General features: G+C 33.7%; 1 protein-coding gene across 1 annotated transcript in view; it reads left to right on the top strand.

Moving 5' to 3' along the window:
- LOC129218223 (ATP-dependent RNA helicase DDX3X-like) overlaps window positions 1-14,656 on the top strand; it is a 120,021-nt gene that overhangs the window by 89,819 nt on the left and 15,546 nt on the right. The window contains 2 exon segments of the mRNA XM_054852444.1: window positions 1,703-1,782; window positions 2,538-2,797. Of these exon segments, the coding sequence (XP_054708419.1) occupies window positions 1,703-1,782; window positions 2,538-2,797 (340 nt within the window).

Here is a 14,656-nt window from a genome sequence, read left to right as displayed (position 1 = left end):
AAATCGGAACTACGAAGCGCAGCATCAAGACACGCCTTTCTGAGCATGTTCGTCATTGCCGTTTATTAAACTATGATAAGTCAGCCGTAGCCGAACACAGCCAACAAGAAGGAGTCCACAACATCAAATTTAAAGACACAGAAATCTTGGCTACAACATCTCATTACTTTGCCTGTCTTCATCGCGAAGCTATAGAAATTTTTAAACGCCCCTTTAATTTCAACAGAAAAGAAAAGAATTTCAATTTACAAAAAAACATGGCACCCTGTCCTTAGATCCGCTCGCCACAACAGTCTAGAACATACTGTGGTCCCATCCAATCAGAAACCGGTAGCCACCACGACTTGTGAATCCCATCCAAGCAGGTACCAGGATCACCCAGCGGCTTGAGAACGCCTCCCAATCAAGACCAGCAGCAGTTTGCTTAAATACCGGAGCCAGGAATCACTCACCCGACTCATACCACTGATGATGGCTGCAGCAAAGCAAGCCGAAACGTCTGGAATTTCTACTCCAATTAGACCACGGCCAATAAGCCCGGAAATGTTATCTCCCCATATAGACATCAAAAATGTTGAAAAAAAAAGTGAATTTCTGAACATCCAACTACTCTGAATTATTTTTAAGCATTAGTGTGTTTTCCAGCTGTGTCTAAGAACAATAACAAGGAAAATAAGAGAAAGAGAAGGGCCACTGTCTGCTATTGAGTTATTTTTCTTATGATACTCGTCACACTAATATTTCAATTCAATTTGTCTGACATTAAAAAGTACTTAATTTTATATACAGTACAACCTCGATATCTCAAATCTCTCGGGACGGGAAAAAATTCGAGATATCAAGTTTTTGAGTTATCAAGGTTTTTAAAAAATTGCACTGGAATCTCTCACAATTACACACACGTATGCTATATGCATTTATATATGTACTATGAGACCACTTTGAATTACGATCAATAAAGTAGTCTTCAATATTTTACTAGATTTGAAATTTTATAATTGTCGAAAGTGCACAGGAAGAGATTTTGAAATGAACAACAATTTAAACTTAGTTTTTCACCTAAAAATTTAAAAATTCTTATCTTCAACTAGTAGTTCCCCACATTCAAAAAAGTTTTCAGCAGCCATTTTGTAGGAGTTAAAATAGCAGAATGATGAAAATGAGGAACGCATTTTCCGTTTTCACTTGAAAACTGACTGGCGAAAAAGCAACCCCCTTTCCTCAAAGTGGACAACATATTCGAGAGAAATGCACAAAGATTCTAAACTCTGGGGAAAACACAGCACCCCTTTCATACCCTATTATCTTGCTTCAATCCCCTAATCACCAAGTTTCCAAGAAGAGAGATGAAAACTTGTCCCTGGAACTGGTTTTACTAAGAAAATTGCCAAAGAAAAACGACAACTGAAACTTGCTTCTGTGCAAAAATTTCGACATATCAAGGGTTTCGAAAAGTAAATTTCGAGATAACTGGAAAATACATAAGGGTTTTATAGAAAATGCAGGGGGAAAATGTTTTTTTGAGACATCAAGGGTTTCGAGATAAGAAGGTTCGAGATATCAAAGTTCAACTGTAATTTCTTAAGTACTGACAGTATATTATTTTACAACAGGTATTTTTATAAAGGTGTTTGATATTAAAGTGTTGCTATATAATGTCCCAATTTAATAAATATAAAGAATTTTCTAAATTTCATTACAGGATCTGGGAAAACAGCTGCTTTCCTCATTCCGATATTAAATCAAATTTTTGAAAATGGACCACCAAAAAATGTTCCCATGGTAAATAAATAATAAAATGTGTCTTTTATTTTTTTAATAATTAGCTACACTAATAAATTTCATGATCATTTGAAAGAAGAAAGGGCAATCAGATTATAGATAATAGTTGCAATGTAATCATTCTCAATATGGTGTTGCTTAATAGTTGCTCACGCGAGGCATAAAATCTAAATTTGAGCTAAAATTATAGTAATGACCAGATAAGATGGTAAGTTACTGATTCATCATATTTTACTGTAAAAAAGAAGTGAATTTTTATATATAAAAAAAAAGTCGGAAAATAGCTGAAGATTTTACATGAAGTATTTTTTTCAAAGGTGAAGTAGAAAATATTGTTCAGTTTACTTAAATTCCGTAGAAGGAAGCAATTGAAAACCCAATGCTTCTGGTTTTGGTTTTGCTACATTTTGGCTAATGCAATATTTTTCCTGATTATGTAACATTCCATTATGTACCATCATTTCTAAGCATAATTTTTTAATACACATTTTGAAATATTAATGTAGTTATCTGTTTCTTTTAACATCTTAAAGCTCCTAATCCTCTGATGAATAGTTAATAAATTTATGAATTTCATACTTTTTTTTTATATTATGTACCATGTGTCTTGTAACTATATTTGTAATTAAATTTGTCATGGTCATCATGTTATTATTTTCAATTTGATTTTTTTTTTCATCTGTGTATAATTTTTACTGCATATCTGAATTTTCATACTTGTTGTTGCAAATTTTTACAATTTTCTTTGGATATAGCCTATGCGCCACTCGTCAAGAGTGAAACAGTATCCATTGTCTCTGGTTCTTTCTCCAACAAGAGAGTTAGCTTGCCAGATTTATGATGAAGCATGCAAGTTTGCATATCGTTCAAGGGTTCGTCCATGTGTTGTGTACGGAGGTGCTGATCCTGCCCTGCAAATGAAAGATTTGGATCGTGGCTGTCATTTATTAGTTGCTACTCCAGGAAGGTTGGTTGACATGATGGAACGTGGCAAAATTAGTTTGGAGATGGTTAGGTAAATTTTCAGACTTATTCCTCTTATCTTCTTTTTATAGAGTTAACTGTGTGCTGTTGATTATTTCTTTTCTTGTATAAATAGTGTGTCTAAAAAAAACCCCCAAATTTTAAGTTTTTTTAAGTTTCAAGTTATACTTTTGTCACACTGAAGAGAAAATGTTAGTGTGGAAATATTGCAGTAGATCTGACTTCATTAATGGTGATTATAATATTTATGGTTGTGTATAAGGTTGGTTTGTAACAACTGTTATAATCTGATGCATACTGTACCAATTACTTGATCTACATTTTAATGTTGAATCTTATTTTTTGAATGCGCATGAAGTCTAGATTTAATATTTACACTATAAAAGACTTTTATCCTTTCATTACTATAAATCTTGCAAATGTTGTTTCATATCAGATGTACAGTTATAAAAGTTAAGACCTCTGAAACCTAAAATCCTTTCATTAAAAAATTTAAAAACTTGAAATAATATCTGAAAAATCTAAAATTTCTATAAATACATCATCCAATTTATTTTTTCTTCTCCTTTACATATTTTGAAACATTAATTGTGAACAATGAAGTTTATTACAATCAGTTGTGTAATAAATGTTCAGTTAAATGACAAATGCTAAATGAACGCTTGAGTCAACCCAGTTTAAGATAATGGATAAAAACTTTTTAAATGAAGACAGCTTGATCAGTAAAATTTTTGAGTTCATTACTTGATATCTTGTCTATTGAACACTTAACTATAAAATTGCCTCACTGCAGAGTGGCGAGTAGTGTTCACTCTAGAAAAAAAAAGGACAGGGTGCTGGCATTTGAAAGGGGTACTATTTTTTAAAAAAGGGCACTATTTCAACGTGGTGTCCCCCCACCCAAGACCAATGATGCACCACTCAAAAAGCACTGAGCCCCACCCCCTAAAAAAAAAGAGGAGAAATAACACTTAAAACACCTTGCAAAAATTCAAACAGTCTAGTCTGCACCATGCACCCTCCCCCTCAATCGCCGTCACCACTGACTTTAGTATTAAATATGATTTTATCCAGAAAATGCACTTGTCTTCAGAATAGGGTTAGCTCCCCCACTCCCCCCCCCACAAAAGCCAAATAATCTAAGCACATTTTCCACACTCCATAGGAACATTTAGCTTATGCTGAAACTTGGCTTTTGGTGTTTTTCAACACTTTTCAGGACATAATTTTGACTACCGGGCTTTAGATGTTTTCCAATACTTTTTAGGCCATAATTTTAACTACCTAGAAGAGTAAAAAAAATCTAGGCATTTCAAAACCCTTTGAATTTTAATTTAAGAAGAACACTATTTAATTACTGATCACCCCTTCCTACCTAAGAAACTGCCTAGTAATGTGCATTGTGCCATTAATTATTTTAGTAGACATCAAAATCATCATGAGTGTAATTTCTCTTTCTTTAAATATATTACACTTCAAATAGAATAATTAAATTAAAACACTGTGTGCAGTGCTTCATAAATGCAGTTGTAGCAATGTGCAAAACAAAAAAGACTTTATTAGAGTTCTATTTCCTAGTCTTGGAGTCGTTCAAATTCATAACACAAATGTGTTTGCAGATGTATGCGTTGCTAAATGCAATGGCATAAGCAGCTTGGGCCAAGGAAAGATTTTTATCTCAGACAATATTTTATGAAAATTTAATATACCGGCATTTTAATTTTGTGATTTCTTTAAAAATCAATTTTATAATATTTATAAAAGAAAAAGAAGCAGTGCAAGATCATTTTAGTTGGAAAAAGCACAAGCATGTCAAAAGTATGCTTTTTATTATGTTAATAAGTGTTTTAAAGAATCTGTTATATGAATCATATACAAAGATAATAAAAATGCTTAGCAAAAAGGAAAGAATTGTATGAACGCCCTGTCAAAGCAATATGTTTCCACATCAAACACTATTTGGGGGGAGGAGGCAGGGGTAAAAAATTTAAGATATTTAAAAAATACCGTTGCCTTTTAGCTCAGTAAGCTTTGTACTATGTTCTTCCTAGGTAACAATCAGAAAGTTAACTTTCCAGAAACAGATGTGAAACGATTGCTACACAATCAATAGCAATGCGCTAAAAATAGCTAAGCCTAATTTCCAGGTGCATACGAAAAACGGACACAAAGGGCTGAAATGTTAGGAAAATGTCCTATTCCCTCTCTGATTGTTGATTCTCAGAAGACCAAGAATGGGAAGGAATGAAACAATGATCTCTCCATTAATAGAGGACCCTACTCCTTCCCACAACCTTTCAAAAACCCACCCTCAGTAGAAGAAAGAACATGCCTTTGTTTTCTACTGATAAGCCTGTTTGAATTCTGAGAATCTCATCCCCTCTTTGCCTAGGTATTTGCTTCCCCTTTTGATTATGGAGCCGTTTTCAGGGTGAAATTCTGGGAACAATGATAAGACATGGGCGTTTTTGCAGACGATCGTTAGACAAATAAAATTGCCCCGATCTCGCGGCAGGTCCAAAGGATGCTTGAGGCATCTTTTTAAAAACACAGGGTGCAATTTCTTATTTTTGAAAAGGGAGGGGCGCATTTCACGACCTAAAAGAAGGGCAGGGCGCATTCTGCTGATAAGGAAAGGGCAGGGCGCTGCGCCCTTCAAAAACGACCTAGCGGGAACACTAGTGGCGAGAAAGTAAATGCAATTTGTCTTTGCAAATTTTGTGTTTCGAGCCATACTATTCAGTCAGTTCTATATGTTGTATTTTGAATATCTTCTAATGAATTTATGATAGAAAATATTTCTTTGCTTGTGTTTATCCTATATTAAATTGTATTAAAGTTTACAGTATCTGTTGTTGCAGAACTAATACTGAAAAGTTTGTTTTTATTTCTCACTTGGCCATTATCAAAATCTCAGTAAGATCTTTCCAGCAGAAAAGTATACACACAAAGATAGCCTGCAATCAACTCTTGAGTCCAAGTGGACTGAGTCTCATGTATTAGTCAACCTCTAATATGCTCGTCAATTGCCCTTTTGAAGCAATTTATCCCAATGCAAACTCTCACAAATTTTGCAAAATAATTTCAAGTAGCCCTATTCAAATCATTTTTTCTCAGTTTCCAGAATATTGTGTTTAAATTGTATATGACTCTCCACATCATTCATTTTAATAAATTTAAACTAGTGAAACATATTGCACTTCTTTTTCTTAGTAAAGGGTGTTTTTTTAGAGGTATAAAACTTTAAGTCGGGAACACTGTTTGATCTGTGGGCCATTTTGATAGTTGTCATTTGTTTTGTGTTTAGTTTGGTTTGCCATTTCATCATGAATAGACAACAGGACAGTGTAACATGCCACACAGCGCGTGTCACAATTGATTTATTGAAAGAAACTTTCGGTGAACGAATAATTTTGCTTAATTGACCTGTGAATTGGCCTGCAAGATCATGCGATTTAACTACGCTGGACTATTTTTTGTGGGGCTGTGTGAAGTCTCAGGTCTACACCGATAAGCCACAGAGGACTGACGCCTTGGACGAGAACATTCGCAACATATCACTCACATACGGCCCCCATTACTGCAAAAAGTAATAGAAAATTGGACTTCCCGATTAGACTTTCTCAAAGCCAGCCGAAGTGGCCATATACCAAAAATCACATTTAAATAAAAATGGCAAAGAATCATCTTTCGAATAAAGCCAAACTCGTTGCAATTTACATCATTTAACGATGTTTTATTTGAACCTAAAGTTCTATACCTCTAAAATAACACCCTTTACTATATATTTAACTTTTTAAGAATGTTTTAATTATTTTAATCCTAAGTTTTGCTAACTTGATTGCCATCAGTTGAACCCTTTTTAATAAAGTGATATCTGTGCGGTAAAGTGGCTGAAAACTAAGACACTTACTCTTTTGAAGCACCATCTGTTGTGGAAAAAAACTTTCCTGAAACTATTTGAATTTGACCTTGAATAACATATAAAATTTGCTTTCATTTTTAACATTCTTATTAAAATTGCTAGTTAATTTTTGCCAGGGTTCGTACGCTCCTTACAAACTTCTTATAAATTCCTGCTTTTTAAGAAAAGAAAATAAGGGCCCTTAAAACTCCTGAATTTTGCTATTATCTCCTTACAACTCCTTATTTTTTTATTCTGCATGACCTTAAAAATATTCCTCTATCGCCAATCCGATACGAGTGCTTACGTTGTATCAAATTTTACCGTAATTCCACTATTTTTTCGTCTGTTAATACCGGGTATCCGATTTTTTCTTTAGACTATTTTCTTCCTCACATCCGAATTTTTTCCCAAATTTCTGACAATTATTTTGATAGTTAATAATAATATAACATCGTGTAAACTTGTTAAAGTACCATTCTGAAGGTTTTTTTTGCTTTAATATATTTTTTTACTTGCCGTTTTTACTCTTTTCATGGAAGCAATCTCTGTATCCGATATGAGAATCGAATTTTTCTAATTTTTGATGCTTATTATGGTTTTTTAGAGGGCAAATAAATGAATTTTTTTTATTCCTATAAAAATCAAAAAGTTAAAATATTCAAACCAAATTCTGTATCCTTCATGAGAGTCAAAAAGTTAAAATTTATATCGCTGGATTAATTAGATTTTTGCTTCAATTACTTCGATTGTTATTAGTAATACTTTTATTGCAAAGCTCTAAAATGCAATTCTAAAATAATTTATTTAAATAAATTCTTTTATGTGCCGTTCTCTATACTTTTAACGCTTTCACTTTGAAAATCGCAACCTCTTTGCATCCACCATGGGTATAAGATTTTTTGCATTTATGATGCTTACGATGCCTTGTGAAGAGGCAGAGAAATTAAGTTCATTTGTATTTTTATTAAAATCATTAAATTGAAAAGGTTTTAATGAATTTCACTCTTTAAGAGTATCAAATGTCAGAAAGTTAAGTACGGAATTGCTGGTTGAAAATTATTTTTGTTTCAAGATCTTAAGTGTTTTATTCCAGACGTAATATCAGTATTTGGCAAAATTTGTAATTTTTTGAATTAAAAAAAAGACTTTTTTTAACCTAAATCATTTTTTTTTCTAATTTTAAAATTTTGTAGATATTAATTATAAAACATGAATAAACATAACAGATGAAAGAGCAACTTAATAGCTAAATAGTGGTACCACTATTTCCTAGAATTAATATTTTCATACTTTTTAGAAGAAAAATTCTTAAAATCAGTGGCATAGCCTGGGGGGGGGGGCAAAGGGGGCACTCGCCCTGGGCAACACTTTGCTAGGGGCATCAAATTCTGCAACATTACATTAATATCTAAAAGAGGTTTTTTTTTTTGTTAAGATGGCGCTTTGCAAGGAATGTATCATTAAATCAACATCAATGTTTTTTTTTTTATTCTTCAGTTTTAACTTGTCTCAGAAAATTCTTGTTGAGGCACCAGCACGAAATACTGGATAAAGACATGCATGCGGACCATTATCACTGGCGCTGACATAAAAAGACGAGAAGCCAAAGAACAATCTCATTGGAGAGGATTATAAATCACAAAGATCAACAAGCAGGCAGGGGCGGACTGGGTTCTCCAAGAGAGCCCCAACCTTAACTACCAAAGGGCACAAAAGAACTGAGGTTCAAGGGCGCAAAGGTTTTAAAGGTGCAAAAATAAACGAAAGCGCACAGGTTTGAGGGCGTGAAAGAACTGATAAACATAAGTTTATCCTAAATATATTATCAATTTATTATATGTATCTCATAATTTACAAACAACTATAATCATGTAAACATAAACTTACTGGGAATGTTCGCGGTGTAATGATAACCTAAGGAATTCACTTTACTAAGCAATCTCGAGATAAAACAACTTCCGGTATGAATGAAAACAACCGGAAATTTCTCATTTCGCCTTCCGGATCATTGATGAAGCAGAAGAAGATATGATGACGTCGTGATTGTTCTCTCATGTTCCATGAAGTTCTCGAATGATTTGCACACGTCTCTTTCCTCACGTGGCAGACATGTGACGACACAGTTATGCTAATCAGGTACAAAGTATTTATAGAGACTTCAACTGTTGGATTGCTCTCTCTTTCTCATGTTTGGCTTTAGTTTGCCTGCTGTTAGATTGCAGTAGGGGTTTTTTGACTCTCTGGCATTATCAAGCCATCGAGTTCCACGTTCATATTTTTTAGGATGTATTAATTGAAGCTTAGTTTTTGATCGTCGATAGATATGATTGAATCATCAAGTATGATCCGAACTTAGTATTCGTTGAATATCTTGAACTGATGTTAGTATTTAGGAATGCAGATCATGGAATTTTTTTCGATACGATCTTTGTTAATAGTGAATTAGAATTAGTAACTAGAAATAAGATTGAATTTAGAAATGTTTTAAAATGAAGTTTAATTTTGAATATGGCTTTGAGTTAGTAACTTTTTCTTTAATTTTAATTTATACAATTGTTATTCATTAATAAACTTGTTATTGTTTATAATAGGACTTTTTCATCACTTAGTTTAAGATGATTCACAAAACAGAAAAATGAATTTCAAATTAATAGTTTTCTACTCTATTTACGCATCACACTTTGCTAATTTATTAGCTTTGAAATATTAGTATTCTTAGCAAAACTTGGACTATTACTACTTATGCAATATGCTGAAGTATTATGGTCCATCAAAAGCGAATTCGCACAGGTTTGGGGGAGCCAAAAAAAAAGAAAAAAATGAAGGAACACAGAGGACATTCAAGGGCGCACCGGCCTGTGGGCCAGTCCGCCCTTGCAAGCAGTCACTGCCTTAACTAAGGTGATTGCGCCCTCCACGTGTTTCCCTTGAGGGGACTTAAAGACCTTATGCGCCCTTGTTTTTTTTTTTTTTTTTTTTGCACACTTGTTCCTGCGCTGCTTTTTTTTTTTTTTTTTGCGCCCTCGAACCTTTTTTTTTTTTCATTTTATTTTATTTGTGCCTTTTTTGAACGTGTGTGGCTTTGGTTTTTCTGCCTCCTTGATCCTGAGCTCGTTTTTTCTTCTTTTTTTTGCTCTCAAACCTGATCATTTTTTTTCCCCATTTTATTTTATTTGTGTCATCAAACGTGTGCGCCCTTTTTTTTCCCTTTTTTTTGCGCCCTCAAACCTGAGCGCCTTCTTGATAGCCACAAAATGTCTATTCAGGTTTTATTCTCACCAATTCATTTTAAAAGCTAAGTGTAAAATGTATTTACCCATTTGTTTATTAATGAATGAGCAGTTTATCTTGTCCCGTTATGGACGCTTGTTACGAGTCGCGGATCGGAAAGCTACAATTTGTAAACGTCGGTTGGCGCCCTTTTAAGAGGACCTAGTCCGGCCCTGGTAGAAAGATCCATTTTTGTGTCCAAAACGTAAATTTCGAATAAAAAAAGAACTATTCATTGAAATTTTTTTGAAAATGTCTATAAACCTTCCCAGCACTAACCTAGATAAACTGAAAATTTTAACAAAATCGGTCCGGTAGATTCTGAATTTACCCCGTACATATGCATTTGGATTTTGTGTTTTATTTATATAAAGAAGATGGTTAATGCTAAAATTATTGGCACACTTAATTTCGTAATCTTCATTGTGATTGCAACTTCAATAAATATACATAATCCGGGAAGGTTTGTGACTGCAGATCTGTAATGCGACTTATATACAACATACGGTGCTTCAAGATTTATTATTACTAGGGTTCACCCAGCGGTCGAAATTAGACCATATTCATTACTGAATATTTGAGAAAACTTACATATGAATTTCCCTGTTTCTAACAGTTTTATTTTTATTCTTATACATTTGTTTAGTGTACATCTGGGAACATATAATTTTTGCGTGGGCTCACAATACCAAACAGTAATAATTTATTCGATTTTACTTTCTGTATGTGGTGTAGCATAGCCTATTAATAACGCTTTTGCACCAAAAAAAAAAACAATACAATCAAAGCTTTTTGTGTGTTAATCTCAAGATAAATGAATGGAAGAGGATTTTTTGATGATTGGGAAATTGGCGTGATCGTCAAGTTCTTGGCGTGACTAATTTTGTTTCGGATAACATATGGCGATATGTTATCCTTGCGATAACCCTAAGCAAATATATATTTCTCTACTCTTTGTTTACGTGTGCGAAGGGAAAACATTTCTCGCGCTGGCATTGATGCCAAAAAATTGACGCCAATGGATGAAGATCTCCAATTTCCCAATGATCAAAATATTCTGCATGAAAAGATACCCCAAAACTCAGTTATACGTAAAACTTCTGTATAAAAAAACTTCTTACAAAAAGTCGACTATCATTAATTAAGTTACCTTGATCTTTGGCATTAGAGGTATAAAATTTCAAATGGTCAAATGAACCAATCCTACTTGCTGCATCAAAAATTGTCCATTCAAAAACAGTGGATGTCGCAATAATAGTACAGTTTTAAAAAGTTGGTCTTTGTGATTTTATAATGGTTAAGGGCTGTGCATAGCTATTTTTTTTCGACATATTTGACCCCCTTCCCCCTTTGTCACAAAGTTGCACTCTTCACCATACCCCTCCTCTCTTTGTTTACGAAAAACAGCGTGACAAATGCCATTTTGATTAGAAAAAAATTGCGATGGCACATTCTCCTACTGTATGTCTCTCTTATCATTAATTTCTCTCCTCCCCCTTGTCACAAACTTACAATATCATGAATCCCACCTTAAAACGTGACTTCATTCTTGAACAACACCCTGCTTTGCAATAACCCTGTGCAAATAGATATTTCCCTACTATTTGTTTGCGTATGCAAAGGAAAAACTATTGTCGCGCTGGCATTGCTGCCAAAAGTTTGACTCCAATGAATAAAAATTGCCAAATTCCCAGAAAAATCAAAATCTTACTGAATGAAATGATAAGAGCAAAACTCAGTTTAAACGAAACCTTTGTATAAACGAATTTTATTTCTTAACACTCAAGCAAGAAATGGCAACACGTAATATTATCTAGCAATTTCTTCACACTAACTATGTCGCGTGAAAAAGCAAATAAAAATGAATTATCACCAACTTTTATTTGCTTCTAACGCTTCTAGCGGGTTGGCATTTTCGCTCTGTAAAACCAGGTAGAACATGTTTCAAAGTATTTTTCACAAGCTTTCCAACCATACCAAGCTCAAAGCATTAAAATGCATTTTTCATGCATTAAAAGCGGTTTAAAAATTAATTAAAACTTAATGTTTCATGCTTCCAACAATGAATTTCAACAATGGAAAAGAGATAAAATTAAAATTTTTGAGTTTCGCTAACTAAAAACGCTTATAACTTTTTACTTCCTTTTACAAAAAAGAAAGTATTGTATTCGCGAAAAAAATTTCACCCCAAAATCTTCCTTAATTTCTATTTTGCTCGCACCCGAATGAATGTTGGGTTTTTTTCGACTCGACCACACGTGGATATATGCCTAGGAACGTACAGACACCCGAAATATCCATTTTGACATAATGACCATTTGTGCGTATGTGTATGTATCTCGCATAACTTAAAAAAGGTATGTCCTAAAAAGTTTAAATTTGGTACGTGGACTAGTGGGGTCTAGTTGTGCACCTTACCTTTTGGTTGCATTCGGGTGTTTCTAAGGGGGTCTTTTGCCCCTTTTTGGAGGGAAATCATTTTTAATTTCGATGTAAACTCAAGTTGTGTTATAATTTGGCGGACACTTGGCGATATATTGACAGTCTTTTGGTCGCCAAGTTTTGTCGCCAACTTGGCAACAAATTTGGAGGATTTTTTTTTAAAAATCTGGTATCGATTTGGCCACTGTTGGCGAAATATTTAGAAAGTAAACTATTGAATCACATTAAAATTGCCAATAATGGGAAAATGACATTAAATTGGAGTAAAAGGAAGTCATGTGATGCACACATCAGCTCATTTTCTAGCGAATTTAAGTTATTGGACCTTGGGCGCCCTGACAATTCTTTTGTTTCAATTTTTTTTAAAAACCTTTCCAACCATATCAAATTTGAAAAAATTGGACCATCCATTTGCACATAGAAAGACCCATTTAGGACGAAAATGCGTTTTTAACTAATATCTCCGTTAATTAGCATTCGATTTAAAAAATTTTATTGATGACACTAAAACTCGGCAATAACTACTGAACAAAAAAAGAATGAAGAAAATCGATTCTTAAATAGAGGAGCAATCAGTACCGAAAGAAAACAGCTTGCCTATTAATATATAAAGATTTAATTGATGACACTAAAACTCGGGCAATAGCTACCGAACAAAAAAAGAATAAAGGAAATCGGTTCACAAACAGGAGAAATCGGTACCGAAAGAAACCAACTTGCCTATTAATATATAAAGATTTTTTTAATTTATATTTATTTCATTTTAGTCGGACATGGGGCTCATAGAAGTGAAGCCGATACTTGGATTTTAAATGAAAAACAAACTGTGGGAAAAAAAGTTCGTTTTGATGATTTTTTAAATATTTTAGGGGGGGGGGGGGGTTGAGTACCACCCTGAGGGTCCCTCCTTGCTACAAATGCTCATCTTTTTAAACTTTTCTTCTCTCCCCCAGAAGAATGTTAACGATTAATATAATGCTCCCTCCCTCTCCAAATAAAAATATTGGCTTAGAAAAAAATGGGAAGGGGAGGAGGTTGATCTCCAGCGCTCCAAAACTGGGTGGGTTATAGGGGGAAATAGTGGTTATATTTGTAGGTCGGGATCTAATAAATTTTGGACCCATTGCAACTAAATCTGCAAGGCCTATCCCTAGAGCCAGCAGTGTATATTTGCAACGTTAATAAGTTTTAATGCTAGTTTTTACATTTTTTTTTTTTTCAGTTTCTTGGGCCGTCGGGTCCCCTTAAGGCCGTACCCCCCCCCCCCCCCACTCCGCACTGCAGGGTCTGCGGGTATGCAGATCCGGCCCTGCATATTTGAATTCAGGGGGTCATTTTAAAAAATGACATTTTATACTTCATTTTACAGAAACGACTGATACAATTGATATTGATTGTGTTGTTAAAGAATTTCCATTGATCAAAAGTAGAAAATTAAAATTTTAGTTTGAAGAAGAAAAAATCTTTTCAAGTATAAAAATTTTTATCGATCACATACTTTATAATCATATTTTTTTCTTCTTTTCAATAAAAGGTTTAAGAAATACCATTAGTATACACAGTTTTAGATCATGTTTTAAATGTTTTTATCTTGGGGAAAATATTATCTCTCGTAATGCAATAATTTTTGAAAAATATTTATTAGAATTTTTCGATCAACAGTATTTCCTGTTGAAGTAAGATTATATTAAAATGTAAAACATGTTTTAGATAATAAATATTTGTTTCTGTTCTGTAAAATATTAAGCATGTCGGTTTTTTTGTTGTGTATGGGGGGGGGGGGACATATAGCAGGACAATCTAAGAGGGGTGGCAAATTTGGTGCCTGTCCCGGGAGGCAAAAACCTACGCTACGCCGCTGCTTAAAATTAGTCGGTTTTCTCTGTTTATCAGTGTAGAGTCACACAGAAGTTTTGAAATGGTCTACCTTTGATCGATTTTGAAAATTAAAATATTTTGTACAGTTTTTCAAAAGGATCCCTGATGCTTAAATCGAATTTTCTGTATTTCAATCTCGTATGAGTAACCCTATGTTTCTATGCCAAAATCAAACAAGTTTTGCCGAAAATAGTTAGTTGTGTTTGAAGTTTGTCCTTTTGTATCCTGTAATTCTTTCAATTATTGTGATATTTGGAAATTATTTTGGCCGCTACTGCTTATTATAGTTCTTATTTTAGCAATTACAGGGGTTGAAGTAGTGAACTAAATTTGTAATTGGTTTTAGAATTTTGCATTTGGCAACAGCCGTTTGTTTTGTTTTCCATCATAGTT

Source organism: Uloborus diversus, chromosome 3 (assembly GCF_026930045.1).
Source record: "Uloborus diversus isolate 005 chromosome 3, Udiv.v.3.1, whole genome shotgun sequence".
NCBI lineage: Eukaryota > Metazoa > Arthropoda > Arachnida > Araneae > Uloboridae > Uloborus > Uloborus diversus.
This window is presented reverse-complemented; position numbering and strand designations above follow the sequence as displayed.